Source organism: Thalassophryne amazonica, chromosome 20 (assembly GCF_902500255.1).
Source record: "Thalassophryne amazonica chromosome 20, fThaAma1.1, whole genome shotgun sequence".
In the NCBI taxonomy this organism is placed as follows: domain Eukaryota; kingdom Metazoa; phylum Chordata; class Actinopteri; order Batrachoidiformes; family Batrachoididae; genus Thalassophryne; species Thalassophryne amazonica.
In genome coordinates this window covers 51170326-51188068 of record NC_047122.1, presented here as the reverse complement: position 1 = coordinate 51188068, position 17743 = coordinate 51170326, and the positions used below count along the sequence as shown (strand labels likewise).

At 39.5% G+C, this 17743-nt stretch overlaps 1 protein-coding gene across 1 annotated transcript in view; it reads right to left on the bottom strand.

The window, feature by feature from the left end:
- The window catches only part of vps50 (VPS50 EARP/GARPII complex subunit), a 208962-nt gene that overhangs the window by 43837 nt on the left and 147382 nt on the right, over positions 1–17743 (bottom strand). The window contains exon 22 of the mRNA XM_034161518.1: positions 15935–16015. Coding sequence (XP_034017409.1) covers positions 15935–16015 — 81 coding nt within the window. The remainder of the gene's footprint in view (positions 1–15934; positions 16016–17743) is intronic.

The following is a 17743-nucleotide window of genomic DNA, read 5'->3' as shown; positions in this document are numbered from 1 at the left end:
AATGGAGTTGAAATGAAACCATTAGGATGTATTTATAGTGTATACTAGCCAAATATCCACCCCAGGGTGGGCTTGATTAAGAGACTGAAATGAAAACATCTTCACCAACAAAGCTATCACCTCCCACCTAGTATGGATTCCAGGGAACTATTAGGGCACGACTACAGCTGCCTCAAGAAGACACAGTTGCTATTATTGCTACTACTATTACTACTACACTACTGTTACTTACAAAAATGAAAAGAGAATAGAAATGCATGACCAACCTTTTAGCACACTTGCTGATGATGATGATGCAGCACAAATGTGCCTCTCCCCTTAACAGCTACTGCTACTACAGTGCTCGATACCCTATGGCACTCCCTGTATGTAAAAGTATGTGTGTGCCAATTTTGGCTCAATTCTGAGGTGCCGTTTGGACAGGAAAGGGATACATACACACACACAAACGTGCACACACAGTTGTCTCCACGTATATAGTATATGCAACTTTGTGATTGCTGAACCTGGTTCAAGGTGGAGTGGAACAGATAAGGATTTCACACGAGAAGCCAGATCAAATCTAGGCTATTGCCTCCTATGTGACTTCTTGCAATCTAGTTGGCTTCCCTAGTCTCCTTGTATAGTGACTCAGTTTTTGCCCACTCTAGGCAGATTTGCCATACAGTACCATACTGCTTGTATTTCTTAATAACTGATGTAAAGTCCAAGACGTATTCAGGGACATGGAAATGTTCATGTATCCAGCCTCTGACTTACCTAAAGAAAACTAGCTCTACAAGTGATGGTTTTCATTTAAAAACTAATTCTCATAGTTTGTCCAATTACTCATGGACTATAAATTAGAACTATGCACTATATATACAAATATCTGTAATCCCTACATGGTTAACACCAGTAGTGGGCACAGTTCCGCTAATCCGTTAACCGCTCATTAGCGAAGGTAACATTTTCATTAGCGGATTATCTTTTCAGCTAATTTTGAAAACCGTCAGCGGATTAATTAGCTTCTGCTCAATTTAGTTTCGCGAACTTTCAGTCTGCTAACATTTTTTTTTTTTTTTGCTGGCATAGTGAGTAAGACTGAATGGTCAAAAATGTTTGGAAACCCTAAAACCAAACATTAATTCTAGCCTGTTAGGTGTTTTGAAACAGCCAGTCTGCCGTAAGGAACTCTGCCCCTTCACCCTCCCTCAGCAGGAGGCAGGCTGGCTGCCAGTGCGGCTGGAGAAAAAAAAAAAACATCATTTACTTTCAACATGCAGCAACTCAAGAGAAGAGCAGAAGAGGTAAATCGGGATGTCGTTTTCACTCATGGTCACAACATAACTGTTCACCAAACTAACATTCCTTGAACTATAAAAAGACAATAAGTCTATAACACTACCAACACTCTTAATTGCTGCAATGCATTATGATAGACAGTGTGTCTGCTTTAAAAGACAGCAAGTACATGCAAACTTTTACTTTAAGTGAAAAGACATGGAGTTAAATTTGTCTCATTAATACCTGCAAATGCACAGAGGGTGATCTACAAATAGTCCTTGACTTGCACACGTGTTTTGTGATCCACAAAAACAAATTTCCAATTTGTAACTTGTGTGTTGGTTTTTACAAATAGATGGGTATTTCGTAAATACGTCATTTTTTCCATTTGCAAAAAACACACAAAAAAAGCATTTGCAAAACTGAAAATTTTGTTTGTGACGTGTAACTCAGCATGTTGGCTGCTTTTCACACTCCCATCCAGTAGATGTCAGTGTAATAAGACAAGTCTGATTTAATGCTTTTTGGCGCCTCTGTTGGTTTAACGCTCAAACGTACTTTATTCTTTCTTCTTCATTACTTTAAAAGTGCGATATTTTCACTTTGTAAAAATGACAGCGTTGCTGTTAATGTGTTGATAAACTGTCCGGAATTAGTCCATTTATAAATGAAACCATGAGTGAAAGTGCCTTGCATTTTATTTACACTGCCACCCCGAAAGGTAAGAGAGACGCTTTTGCTGCAGCCGACAGGGTGTTTAAAGACACAAGCGCTGCATTGAATTTAGTCAGAAGCCTCTGTGGTGCTAAAAATCACTGACAGTGTGCCAAGTCAATACTGAAAGTTAGCTATTAGTGGTTAGCTGTAACTTCCACTAATTTTTTTTTTTTTTGGAGTTCATTGGTTTAGTGTTATAAAAGCTAGCTTTTCAGTTAGCAGATTAGTGGTTATCAAAGCTAATGTTTTGGTTAGCTGTGACCACCACTTTGTTAATGCAAGATTTTCGATAAACCCCTTGAATTAAAGCTGAAAGTCTACACTAAAAAAATAATTGTCTCACTCTCCAATTACTGTATGTGGAGGAATCCACAACTAAATAAGATAGGCTTCTATAAGAAAAGATGTGACAATACAGGGTGGGCCAATGAAACAATCATGGCAATTACCGTGTTTAAATTTACCACAATAACAATGAGAAACTCATTCGATTCACATTTTGATAAGTGTTCTACATCTAGGTTCAATGCCTGCAATGTCACTACAGCGACAGGGTGGATGGGCTGATTATTGTGACTCAGAAAAAGGTTACACCAGCTGAAAATCCCAGAAGCAACAACAAATGGGCATTGTAGAACAAAGAGGCCTTAGAACATCATGAACATCATGAAGCATTTCTGATTTGTTAATGAGATTTAAGTAGAGATGAGGTACAGCGCATCCTGTACCCCCGTAAACAGCCGCCCAGGATGTGGATGCTCCGTTTGGAAGCAAATATTTTTAAAACAAAATGAAGATGTGTTATTTGAAAAGACCAGAAAACTAACAGGTTTGTAATGCAATAATCACCTCTCTCATGATGGAAGGTTTCAGTCAAGAGTTGAAAATTGATCTCAGTTGAAGTGTCTCAATATGTGGTAATTGACTGCTTACTCCTCTCTAATCTGTCCCACAGAGATTTATAGACCAGTCAAGTGGACAGGCAGCCAGGCAGTTAAAGTCAAGGAGATCCTGCTGCACCTCTTTGTCACTGTAATACGAGAAATTTGCTTCTCATTAGATGAATGTCAAATGAAGTTAGGGCCTTCATTAATTTTGTGTGACACCTCTGAGCCCATCCCTGGCAATGATGTTTCCCATAACTGCTGGACTTCTCATCTGCTTTGGATGACAAAACTTCCAAGACACAAGAAAGTATTTGGTTTGGAAAGTTTGAACATGAATGAAAACCAGAAGCATAAAGCAGTGGTCGGGTGGGGACAGGTCAGGTGAGGTCAGGTCAAGTCAGGGTGCCGTGCATTGACCGCACTACAAAACTAACAGTCCAGGCCAAGAACTGCTCCACCCAAGCTTCCCATACACAGTCAGATCCACAAGTAATTGTAAAGTGATAACGTTTAGAATTTTGTCTCTGTCCATGACAATGGAGTTGAAAGAAAAAAAGAAAAATCAAAGAACTCTCAAGGAATTTTCTTTCCTGTTGCATCACCTGCCATGAAGCAATATGGCGGAGTCGAACAAAGAAGGATTTTATTTAAAGTAAGAGGTGACATTTCAACTGTTTGCCAGAAGGCACATGGGAGAATTGAACCTTGATCTGCTGTCTTTTCTTGCATTAAAATCTTTCCTGCTCTAGTCCACCAAGCAAATATATTGAGTGACTTGGAAATGTACACGTACCATCTTCTGAATTGTCTAAAGAGAACTGGTAATAAATGTGATTATTTGTATTTAACAGAATTTTAACATTAATTTTGTCCAATGAACTGCACATAAAAATTGCTGCAATTCCCAAATGGTTAATGTGAAATTATCGTTAAAGCTGAAAGTAAATACTTATGGACCAGAAGGTATCTTCCGCAACTAAGTCATGGGCATAAGTTGAAGTCTGGGAGCATGTACTAGTCCTGGTTTTTGTTGCATCCACTAAACTACAAAACTACCTTGGATCCTGGAGGGTAACTAACTCAGCAGACAACTGGGGTCCATCCCCACCTCTGGAAGGTAATATCTGTCTGTTGTAAGCAGGTGAAATGTGGGCGTCCCCTTGGCCATTTCCTGTTGCTGAACTCCTCAACACTGAGGTACAAGCACGCTGGATCTAGTGCCATATGGCCAAAATCCGTCCAAGCCAACATTCCTTCACACTGCAAATAATACGCCTCATCTGAGTGTCTACTGTGGGTAGCAAGAAAAGAAAACACAGAATGGAAAGGAAAGATTTGAATGACTGGGCCTGTCTCAGGGGAAGAGCTGATGAGTCACCGTCAGAACTTGAAAGCACGAGGCTGATTTACTGTATCCAGAGGACAAGCTGTCGTCTCATCACAGCAGATGTGCACGACCTCAGCCCGTTCTGTTCAAGTGTGTGCGTGCTGCACTGACACATTCAACCAAACGTCAACGCATGCGAGATATTCTGACAATGATGGTCTGAACCGTCACACTTACGATCGAGTACTTCTGTCAAGCAGCTATCTGATTTGGCTAATTGGGTCGCTCACAGCGAGAAGTGACAGCAAACAAACGTACAAAAAAAAAAACCCTCGCCGTGGCATGGACAGAGATGTCTGTTTGTCCCACAGAGAAATAAGATGTGTTGAAACTGCTGTATGAGTGGATTTTTCTCTCTCTCTCTCTCTCTCTCTCTCTCTGTATGTGTTCCAGTGCCTTTCATGAAAGCAAGTGTGCTGGCGTGCATCAGCTACACCGACCCGGTTAACAAAATAACAACCACCTCACACGGTTCAGAATGACAACGACATGACATAAATAGATAAAGTGTGAAAGAGTCGTGCAGGAGAACTACAAACCTGTGTGCTAACTGGTCCTGCTTACCTTCAGGTTTATTTAATTATTTTGTATCAGCACAGTTTCTAAGTGATTGTTTTTTTGTTACAATTTTCCTCATGCAAATGTTGCACATTTGCATGCGCCCTCAGTACCAGACTGCTGCTGTCAACAGAAATTAGTGTTTTGCTGTGTGTCTTACAAAAGCCATTCATATGCATACACAAACATCTAATCAACTCATCAAACCACAGTGGTTTGATTAATCAAGTCAGATTAGATCTAAGAGGAAAAACATTAAAATGATCATCATTTTAAGTTCTAGAATTGTATATTTGTGCCTGGTTAAATATTGAAGGCTGGAATAAATATACATTCAATTCAAACCACCCCCAACACTGCTGCTCCAGTTTCTTTGCAGTAGCCACAGCAGGTTCCATAGAGATCTGCAGGCCACTTCTGAGCAGTATATATAAAAACTTTTTTTTTTCCACTCATGGCTAGTGGTTGGGTGAAGCCATTTATTGTCAAACAACTGTTTCTCCTCTTTTTAAATCAAAATGACAAGAGAACTAACTAAAAGTTTACATATCCCTGTTCTTAATACTGTGTATTGCCCCTTTAACATCAACGACAGCTTGGAGTCTTTTTGTGGTAGTTTTGAACGAGGCTCTCTGATGGTAAAGCTGCCACTGAATATGTCTTGGACTTTATTTACATTAATTACAAAGAAATACAAACAATATATTTAGTAAATCAGTTTATGGTAAATCTGCCTGGAGTAGACAGTAGACAGTGACTGTGCAAGAAGTAGAAGAGTGAGGAAAGCCACCAAGACACCCAGACAACCCAGGAGAAGTTATGGGCTTATGTGGCTGTGATAGGAGAAATTGTGCACAGTACAAGCTCTGCATTTTGTATCACTACTCTTAGCTTCATACAAGAGTAGAGCAGAGAAGGATTTTCTTTCACCAAAACAGATCAAATCCAGGCTTGCATCTCAGATGCACCTTCTGGCAATTTGTAGCTAAACCTTCAGGTCTTTTTTTTTTAAAGAAAATCCTCCTCTATACCACTTCATCATGAAGATGGATAACTGGTGATACAAAATGCAAAGCTCAGTTTTTGAGAACTGTCTACTCCATGCAGATTTACCACAGAGTGCCATACTGTTTGTATTTCTTCATAACTGATGTAAATAAAGTCCAAAACATATTCAGTGGCAGCTTTACTATCAGATAGCCTCATCCACAACGACCACAAAAGACTCCAAGCGGTCACTGATGTTAAAGGGGCAACACACCGTATTAAGAACAGGGGCATGTAAACTTTTGATCAGGTTCATTTGGGTAGTTTCTGTTGTCATTATGATTTGAAAAGAGTAAACACTGTTGTTTGACAATAAATGGCTTCACCCAACCACTAACCATGAGTGAAAAAAAGTTTTTGTGTTTGTCATTCATATTCTCTTAAAAATGGGCAAAAAAAAAAAAAAGCTAAAATTCTGCCAGGGTATGTAAACGTTTGAGCACAACTGTACATATATATATATATATATATATATATATATATATGAATTTCTGATTACATGCTGCTGAAAATTGAGCAGCATGTAATCACCATAACATAACTCCTAAGAGCTCAATGGGGACGCTGTGAGCCAAACTGCAGTATGGGTAACAGGGCAGATCTGGCATTTTTAGAATTTGTAAAGTTAGATCATTCTGAGATATATTTAGTGTGAGCAGTGCAATATTATTAAAGGAGACCTGCATTGAAAAAAATGCAGTCAGATTTTTTGAACAAAAAATGACTTACATTTACACGAGATCCTTCTGAATGTAGTAAAGTAAATCTGCAAGCCCAGATCTGTCATTCAACGGAGAAATCTTCATTTGAAAATGACAAATTTACAGCTAACATTTATCCCTCCGCAAATTGTCCCTCTCATCATGGACGCTGCCAAGACGTCACGGACAAGACCCTCTCCCATCATGCATTGCGCCAATTGTAATTTGGGGATTTACATCAGTTTGCATCTGCACCTTTTTCTTGTCTTATACGGAAGGATCTACTTTTTTAAAACTTCATATTGTCTTGTGGCACGTTTGGTGAGTACACATTTCTTTTATTTGTGCTTGAAAATTATTTTGAGGGACTTTTTCATATGCCGTTTGATTGAGTGGTGTTGCAATGAAAATCTACTGTCTTTCGCCTCCGGTACCATCGCGGGATATGGAGGCGAGACCCGCAAAGAATCCCAGTCATTAAAAATATATAAACCTCTCTCAGCGTCCATGGAGCTCTGGGGCTCCGATTGCTGAGACGTGCGGTGCTGTGGATTTTGCCGCAAGAAGTCTGTCCTTGCAGCAACAGGCGTACCGGCCGCTTCACATTAAAACAGCGAGCGTAGTCTCAGGACTTGTGCCAAGTGTGCTGCAGCTCCATTCAGTAGACAGAGAGGTGATGCTGGTGTTGTGCGCTGAATCTGGCACAAGCTGCAAAGCAGACACGGGCGGTGTGAGTGGCCCGCGTTGGCGGTTAACGAGCTCGTTAACGAGCCTGCAGACTTAATAAGCGCAGTAGAGGCAGAGAGCGGGAGAGGAAGAACGGCGCCCGCTGTCGATGTCGTTGCTGATCTGAGCACACAGATCTGTATCTCACATTCATTGCAGCTTACTTTTGGATGATGAAACCAGGACGTGTATAAGTAACATTACTAACAGATAAAATCAATTTCAATGCGGGATCGGACTGAAGGCGGGAGCGCGTCGTCTTGTCCCTGACGTCATGGAAATGATACGGCTGTACAAACTGTTTTCACAGAGGGCTAAATTTTAGCTGCAAATTTGTCATTTTTAAACGAAGATTTCTCCGCTGAATTACAAATTTGGGCTTACAGATTTACTTTACTGCATTCACAAGGGTCTTATAAATACATATCAGCTATTTCTTTCTGAAATCTGACCACATTTATTTCAATGCAGGTCTACTTGAACAAAAAACAAACAAACAAACAAAAAAAAACACTAAAAACATTACAAAGTAGGACATAATTGATGTTGGCAGATACTCAATACTGATGTTCTTCAACGGACCGTTGTTGCATTCTGAGTGTGCATGTGCAGTGGTGCGTAAATGTCGCGGGACTAAGTGTGAACTCCCAACTCTGTTGGTGTCGTGGGGGTGGACAAAGCATTAAATGCATATTTATCCAAAACATGTCCAAGGAACAGCTTTCCATGCTGGCTAAGGAGGACCCAAGGCCCTTTACAACATGGATACTCGACAGGTCGACAGGTTTTTGGTGAATGAATGGAACCTTGAGTTTCTATAGCGTTCTGCAATCTGCCTGAGAACACTGAAAAGTCCACTGTTTTTCCGGCTTTCCTGTCAAACACAACTATCATTTATGCGAAGCACATTTCTATCAAGACATTAACTATAACTTCACACAAGCTGTTTTTATTGTTGTACCATTGAATGATGACAAAAATGTGCACACATTATGTACAGGATTACAGCCGACAGCGGAAATGTTCTCTATTAAATATTGCCTTATTGTTCTGATTGTCACATGTGGGACACGTTTAAGGGGGTTTGTGCACCTTTCGTTGGGCAAGTTATGTACATTTGTTTGCGTGTTACCCATGGATTCAGTCATGTCTGTGTATTTACAGGGAGCCTGCATACCCACGTTAAAAGGCTCTGCTCCACAAGGCGTTCTACAAGTACATGAGCGACTTGTAGAGTACTGAGTGCGCAAGCGCAAAACAATGTAGCGATGGACAATTGGGCTCAGGGGCTGAACATGAATGGAGTTCTACCTTTATCATCCTTCCATCCTTGGGGTGGATTAATAATACCATTATTAAGTCATAGTAATACTGACAAATGGAAGCTTTAACATGTAAAACACAGGAAGACAAAAACATATCTGACAGGTGAATAAAAATATTGTTCTCCAACAGAGGTCAACAGACTCTGCAATATTTAAATACCTGCATATATATATATATATATATATATATATATATATATATATATATATATATATATATATATATATATATACACACACACACACACACACACACACTTTTAAAGAGGTTTAATGTTGTATATATGAGTAAGACCTGTTTATTCATTCACTCATTTTCTATACCCACTTACTCCAATTAAAGCTGACAGGGGGCTGGAACCTATCCCAGCAGTCATAGGGCATGAGGCGGGGTACACCCTAGACAGGACGCCAGTCTATCATAGGGTGAAATTGTTTATATTATTTAAAAAAATCACTTATGAGTATGTTTGATATTAATGGTGAGGGTCAAGCATCTGTCTTTTATACCAGTCCCACAAAAGGCTCTATCAATAATACTTCATCTAATGGTACACACTTTAAGGTCGGGGGGAACACATGCAAACATTCTTTTGTGGCATTTAGTATAAAATGGCACATTCTGCATTCCATGTCTTAACATAATTAGTAATTTAATTTCCAGATGATCCGATACAGACCAGATTAGAACACGTAATTCAGGAGTTGGGGGATCGGTATGTAGACCTGGATCTGATTCCAGTCTTGCTATTAGACTGAATAAGACACTTCATCTGCACTCTGCCAGTTCACCCAGTTGTAAATGGGTACCGGTCTTGGCTGGGGAAGTAAGCTGTGATGGCCTGAAGTCTTTCCACTTCACACTATAGTATCCAGGATAAGCACTGGCACCAATGGGCCCCAGGGCCTGTATAAAATTTACTTCTTTGTTCATCTATCAAGACCCTGAGGGCCACGAGGCCTGTGCTAATCCCTAGATACTGCAGTGTGAAGTGGATGAGAGTCTACAACTCCCAATGGGTGGGATGCCAGTCCAATACAGGATCCTTCTCCATCCAAGGCCAGGATCCATTCACAGCTGAAGTGTTATGTCCAAGGACACAGACAGGTAGCATAAAGAAGGTACACCTGGACCCAAACTGTAGTCTATATAATGGGAGTCCAACTTTCATGCTACAAATTTCCATGTTTAAACTGTGGTTTCCGTTTCCTTTTTTTTTTTTTTGTCTCTTTTCAACTGGTTGCCCAAATGTACCTCAAGATCCCCCTATATACCATACCATTATAGAGAGAACTTCATTAAATGAACTGTTGGTATGGCCGCGTCATATGGAAAAGGACACATACAACCAGGATTCCCAATCACTGTACTAAAATATTAATGAACTGATTAGCAAGAACTCTGAACAAGACAACCATCTGTCACAGACTAAAGGTGATTACGTTTTGGGCACTTTTAGAACTCTCCATCCCCCACCCTTGCTATTTCAAACTTAAAATTAAACAATTCACAGTCACGAGTGACGCTGAAACAAAAACGTCAGCCTGCTGAGAACTGGCAGAGTTTAGGAAAACTAATCAAGAATAAGAGAGGCAAAGAAAGAATTCACACAATAGGGGATGATCTTTTTCTTTTCCCCAAGAGTTCCAACTTAAGATTAAGAAACCACTCTGTACCTACGACAAGATGAGACGGAATCTCGCTGCCGATCATATGGGATTCAAAGTCATTACGAGTGCATTGGTTTTTGAATCAAACTGTTCTGACACCAAATCAGGGGAACATAACCACAAGGAATCATTGCCTCAATTTAAATGTGATGTGCAATTAACTTCTTAATGTGTTTACAAATGAGGTCTACCCTGCTGCAATCCCTTGAGTGTGTGTGCGGCTGTGTACGCTAGGTGAGCACATGCATATTTTTACTTTGGCATAAACATACTGAAAAAACTAGCATATAAACACAAGCACATGGATTCAATACTGATCAAGACCAAGGACTGTGCATATGAGACTTTGATAGTGGGCGCATAAACGCATGGCATTAAAGTTTTTGGCATGTGCCCGTGGTTAAATATCAGTGCAAACCAGTGCAGCGTGGGCATGTTGTGGCCACAATGTGAACAAACCATAACTTCAACCAATCAGAGAGGCACTTTTAAGCAGGAATTCACAAAGTTCTAGTGCGCTTTTATAAAGGGAATGCGCTGAGAAGTAATTGATTTTCTTGAAACTTTAAGTGGAAATTCCTGGATCCACCACCTTAACAGTATTGTATCTTTATTCATTATTATTTTTATGTTGTCACTGATTTCTGTGTTCAGTTCAGTTTTCTAGTCCTATGGTACACAACTGGACATTCCTGAATGTAGACACATTTTTTTTTTTTTTGCTGTCTGTGGCACATTTGCCTTCTGGTGACAGACAGGATGAAGGCACCACCCTGGCACCTGGCTGCACCTCGGTATTAGACCAACACGTTCATGAGTGCAAAAAGACATGATAATTAAAGAATGTGGGACCTCGGCTTGAAAATAACAACTGCAATGGGTGAAAACTACTCCTGCCGCATGCGCCTGGAAAATGATACAGGCCTTAAGGTATGTGATGTGAAATACAGGCGTGTTCGATGAAGAAAAAAGAGAGACAGACAGACTGAGAGCGGAAGGACCACTGTGTCCATTTGGAAAATTGAGCATTTCTTCAAACAGCAAATGATTTATTGAGATGAGTTAATAGTTTTTCACACAAAAAAGAGCAGACTAAAAGCATTAGACAGAGGACGAGACACATGAAATAAGCCAGACTCTGTCTCTGCTCCTTCAAAGGATTTTTTTTAAACAGCTTTTAATCAGGTCATGTAAGATGGTCACAAAGTGGAGCTCATTTGATGTACACGTGCGTGCGGCCGACAGTAAATGCTCACACAGGCTCATCTCTTGAGAGAGCTCACTTACACATACCTACTCTGACCTTCATGTCTCTGGGCCTACAACCCACAGCGCAAATAAATTTGGGGCGTGTCCACCTCCATTTTGCTATATTGGGGTTGTGTAACCTGACTCCAAAATAGGACACATAGGAAACTGCACAGTTGTTATACTAAGTCACTTAATTAGTCATTTAGTGCAGCAGATAATAGAATATTTATAGGAGAATCTTTCAAATGGTGGTACAAGCACCAAATTTGGCACAAATACTCCATAGACATTACTCATTTGCAAAAGCAGACGGTCCACTTGAATTTTCAAAAGGCAACCAAGTATGGGCTAATGATGAATTACACAGGAGTCAAAATTTACAAATGCTCCAATCTTATTGAAAGGTATACCATATTATTCCTCTGATCACAAAGATTCCAAAAAGGTATAGTTTGGACTATCTTTGACTGAATGTTATGAAGTTATGGGGTAAAAACAGCAAAAATGGTGACAAAGGTCAATTTCAGTTTGTACAGGGAGCCAAAGTTAAAGTTGCTAAAATTTTGGTAAAAAGTGATGCAAATTATTGGTTGACCTAATTGGATTATAAATGGAATAGTTTTGACCGTGTTGAATGTATGGTCTCCAAAGTAAAGGTCAAACAAGGTCGACGTCCGTTGGATTCTATGACTTGTGACATATGTTACCCTGTAACATGATAACTAAGCATGACAGATGGTGCAAACAATTCCTTTTTAAAATGCTATTAACTCAACCAATAATTAGCATACTGTTTTGTTTTTTTTTTACCAAAATTGGAGCAACTTTAAATTTGGCCTCCTGTATAAAGTGAAAATTGACCTTTGTCACCATTGTTTGCTGTTTTTATCCCATAACTTCATAACATTCAGTCAAAGATAGTCCAAACTATACCTTTTTGAAATCTTTGTGATCAGAGGAATAATATGGTATACCTTTCAATAAGATTGAAGCATTTGTAAATTTTGACCCCTGTGTAATTCTTCATTAATCCCTACTTGGCCGTCTATTGACAAATCAAGTGGACAGTCTGCTTTTCCAAGAGAGTAATGTCTAAGGAGTGTTTGTGTTAAATTTGGTGCTTGTACCACCATTTGAAAGACTGTTTCAATTACCTGTTGCACTAATTAGCATGTTTTAGGCGTAACATGAAGAGCAGGAGCACACTAGTTTGTCATTACATTTAGAAACAGTTGACAATTTTGTGTGTGTGTGTGTGTGTGCACATTTAACACACAAACTTTTTTCTTCTTCCAGTTTTGTCACTTCGTCTTCCTTCTTTGTTCCATCTTACTTTAAATTTTTCGTTGTTTCCTCATTCACCGCATGCCCGAACTGTTAAAACTACAAATGTTACAGAAAAGCGCCGCTGTTGTCACATCATAATGCTACTCTGCTGCGCCATCAAATCAATATGTTTATCAAAAAAGCCACTTTGGATGCTGTGTTCTCTCTATTGTGCAAAATGTGCTGTTGCAATGCTAAACGTCATTAACTTCAGTACAGATTGTGATGTGTCAAAACAGTGCAAAGACCAGGACTGATGGATGCTGTAACATTTATTTTTAATTTTACTGGATTTTACAGGCAGTAATTAGCATCTGGTATGTCCTGGTGCTTGGAATCTATCCCAGACACCTAGACTATATCTGTGTGCAAAAGTATCAAAAAAATAAAACATCACAAAAATTTTGGCCATAACTGAATATCAGTACTTAGTCAAGGTGATGGTCTAGTGGTTAAGCCGTGGGCTTGAGACCAGAGGATCCTCAGTTCAAAGCCCAGCCTGACCGGAAAAATCACTAAGGGCCCTTGGTCAAGGTCCTTATCCCCAAAGTTGCTCTCGTGTGTAGTGTGTGCCTTGCATGGCAACACCCTGACACTGGTGTGTGAGTGTGTTTGTGTGAATGGGTGAATGCGAGGCATAATTGTAAAGCGCTTTGAGCGTCGGATGCAGATGGAAAAGCGCTATTTAAATGCAGTCCATTTAATAAAACAGAGAGAATGGCTCATCACTTCAAAGAATTTCTGCAATAAAAAGAAATTATTCGAGATTTCACCATGGAAAATGAATACATTTATCAGTGCTGATGGTATAGTGTAATGTATGATATCAGTCTTATTGAACTCTGTATAAACAATTCTGGTTGTTTACTTTCCTGTCAAACATCTCTAACTTTTTATATATTTGCCTGAAATAAAATCTTAACCAAAATACTGTCTCACATCTGACTTGGAACATTGCACATAGCAATGCACGTAACTGACAGATGGAAATCATGTACATTTCGAAATGAATTCAAAAGTTTTTGTTGAGTCATTTTGATTAAGACACAGTACTTCTAAAATAATTAAACTCAAGGGATAGGCCTTGTGGTTTTGGCTTGGTAAAAGCAAAAACACCAGGGGAGCGAGAGATGGTCCGACAGATTACGGCCAAAACAAAGTCAAAGGATTATCGGGACGCGAAGAAGGCTATCAGATATGGAGAAATGAACTGTGGTGGAGAGGGATGAAAATCATAGACATATCACGGAGGACATATAGCATGAAATAACCTCTCTGAGTACCCCAACAAAGTAATTATCACTCGTTACTGACAGGAGAGCACTAATGGAACAACACACATCCCTGCCAGTATGGAGCCATTTAAACTCAGGGATGTTTGCCAGTCTGTGCATGTGAGTGAGTGACCAGTGGCCAGATAATAACCCATAATGTATTTGGTGGTGACCCAGGCTGTGTCTATTTCCAACAATAAGACCAGACATATGGCTGGAATAGATAAAATAGGTGCAAATAAATAAATAAATGGGCAAATGTAGAAGGAGAGTGGGTACAGAGTGGCTTGTGTCACAAAATGAGGTAAAAAGCATTGGTAAACAGGATCTGTGACCAAGAATTACACTGGTCAGCTTGTATAAATGTAATCAACAAATATGGTGCTTTTTTTTTTTTTTTAAAAAGTCAACTTATGTACCCTTGAAGATGCTGGGCTGGAATAATGTTCCTTCATACACGTTCATATGGTGTGGTACCTACCAGTGCGTCAACCTTCATTGAAGTCCACCAACCAGTTTAAGAAGAGTTGCGCTTATAAAACCAATATCACATAATACATCAATTCAACACAAAAGTCCAATTAACTTCCCTTGAGCATGTCAGAATAGTCAGTTTCCTTCATTACGTCCATGTGCCAAGCAGGTTTTCGGGACCACTTAAGGTGACAAAACAACACTTACAATCCAGCCTCAGTGTACACTGACCTACACAAAAATGTATGATAATGATCCCAGGGTGGCAGCTGTAGCCAGCTAGGGGTCAGTGAAGAATTACACAGAGGCCAAAATGTAAAAATGCTCCAATCATGTTAAAAACTATACTACATTATTTGTCTGATCATAACGATTCCAAAAAGGTATAGTTTGGACTATCTATGACTGAATGTTCTGGAGTTATGGGGTAAAAACAACACAAATGGTGACAAAGGTCAGTTTCAGTTTGTACAGGGGTCAAAAGTTAAAGCTGCTCCAATTTCAGTAAAAAAATTATGCAAATTATTGTTTGGGTTAATGTGGTCCTAAAAAGGAATAGTTTGCTCCATCTGTCATGCTTAGTTATCATGTTACAGGGTAACATATGTCACAAGTCATAGAATCGAATGGACGTTGACCTTTACTTTGGAGACAAAACATTAACACAGTCAAAAATATTTCATTTACTAATCCTTTCATTTCAATAACTTGCATAATTTTTTTTTTTAGAGAAATTGGAGCAACTTTAACTTTTGACCCCTGTAAAACTGAAACTGACCTTTGTCACCATTTTTGCTGTTTTTACCCAATAACTCCAGAACATTCAGTCATAGATAGTCCCAACTACACCTTTTTGGAATCATTATGATCAGACAAATAATGGAGTATAGTTTTCAACACAAGTGAAGCATTTTTACATTTTGACTTCTGTGTAATTCTTCATTGACCCCCAGCTGGCTACAGCTGCCAACCCGGGATGGTTATCATACATTTTTGTGTAGACCATGGCACACTGAGACATGAGTCTAAGTGTCGTTTTGTCACCATTCGTGGTACAGATTAGGTCGAAATTGTGGTGTGCTGCCACTGTGTGAGCTTTCTTTGAATTCTGACAACTAGCATAGGAGGAGTTGTGCTTACAAATTTGACACAAGGGTGTCTTAAATAAGTGGCAATACACAGGTCTTGTCCTGGTCTCGTCTGTCCACAAATATACTGGTATTGTGTAGAATCAGCAATCAATATTACCCTGACATGCCCAATGGAAGACGATGATTCCAATTTACCCCACAGGCACTATAAAGAAATACAGAATTTGTCTTACCATGTCAACGAGGCTCTCTTGGATCCGGTTTAGTGTGGTTCTCAGTCTGCTGCTGATAAGGCCGAGACCCGATGACTCATACTGTAGAATACACACACACACCCGCACACAGAGTGTTAGAGTCTGCACAATCACCAACACACTCCTGTGTGTGCGTGTCGCACACATCTGTTGTCATCTCAGGTACTCAGAGATGAGAGAACCTTTACTTTCTGCTTCTAGTGGACTCTAATCAAAAGAACGGAGGAGGAACTGAAAGGACAGACTGACACACCAATTACGGCAGATGACGGGTGAGTGGTTAAAAAGATTGTGATGAGGTTGCGTGGGCTGAAAACCCAAAAATTTAAATGCCTCTGAAATCCCTTTCAGATGCACTTCGTGTCACTCAGGTGTTGATGAAATTAGTCAACTAGCACTTAAGAAAGCAAATCCCACAGACCTTGGAGTGCATCCAATCAACAGCTGCACTGCAAGAGCCGAGCATTTGGATACACAAGGTGGGTGCGACCTTGTGCATTAATGAGAATGCTACTAGAGATCGGTCTTACTTAGAAAGCAGGAGCCATTTTGGAGATGGACAGCAAAAGGGAAAGAAGAAAGAAGCGCAACTTCACATTTTAAATAAAGGGGGGAGACAAATTGCTTCTCAATAAACTGGCCTTTAAATTCAGCTTAATGTGTGCTGGGCCGGTGAGAACAAAATGTACAAAGCTACTGACAAGCTTCAGGATGGTAGAAAATTAGGCATTTTCAGGCACATCGACAGATGCAAAGTCCACAGAACTTCAAGAAAGTCAACTTCAAACATTTCAGCAAAGCCTTCAACTTGAATAAACTATTTTTAGCAACTTTCAATTAAATGTGGTACATTTGATGTGCTTCAGAAAGCCCTTAATGCAAACTCTTGCATTTAAAAATGCATCTCATCTGTGATTTCAGATACAACGTGGAACCTCTACTAAAGGAAATATTTATGACAAAGTGGCTAAATGATTAGTATTTTATCCAATGCATTAAAAGGTGAGACCACCAACCAAGGTGAAACTAAAGCACTGAAGGGAATATGTTGAGGTCTAGTTTGTGTACAATACCCAAATACTTTCCAGTTGGACAATAATTTAGCTAGTTGTTATTCTTTTACATTGCGGTATAAGTACTTACAGTGAGGTACGTGTTGTGGCTTTCATTCTCTCAAAACAAATCATACAAGTCATTAGGATAATGCTATGTGTTCTGTTTAGTATATAATCACACCTCATTTATAGCACATTTAAAAGAGCTGTCAAAAGACAGGCCTTTAGCTCATGCTAATTTCAGGATATATAACTGCTACAGTAACTAACTATATGAATACACAAGCACGGAATTCAGATCATTAAAGAAAAACCTTTCAGTGATGTTTTAAAACTAGACCAGCACTCAGAGTGCATCTTTAGCCAATGCTCAAAACAGAATATTACATCAAGCATGTTTGATCAGCACAGGACTCCTCGGACTATATCATGAAGGTAAAATCAAAATCAAAACTCCAAAAGCTTGATGTGGATAACACCCATGTTTGCATTAGAGATGATTTAATAATCCAGGTAATTATTATTACATTCATAAAGAGGTGAAAGAGATGTGATTAGCCCCACAAAGGAGATTCTGTTTTTGTTGTCATTTGTTTGTCAGCAGGATATGTCAAATGGAAATACTGTATCAATGAAATTTGGTGACAAGACAGAAAAAGAAGAATTGATTCAATTATGGTATAGATCCAGATCAAGGGGTGGATCCTGCCTTTGAGCTGTGAACCTGAGTCCT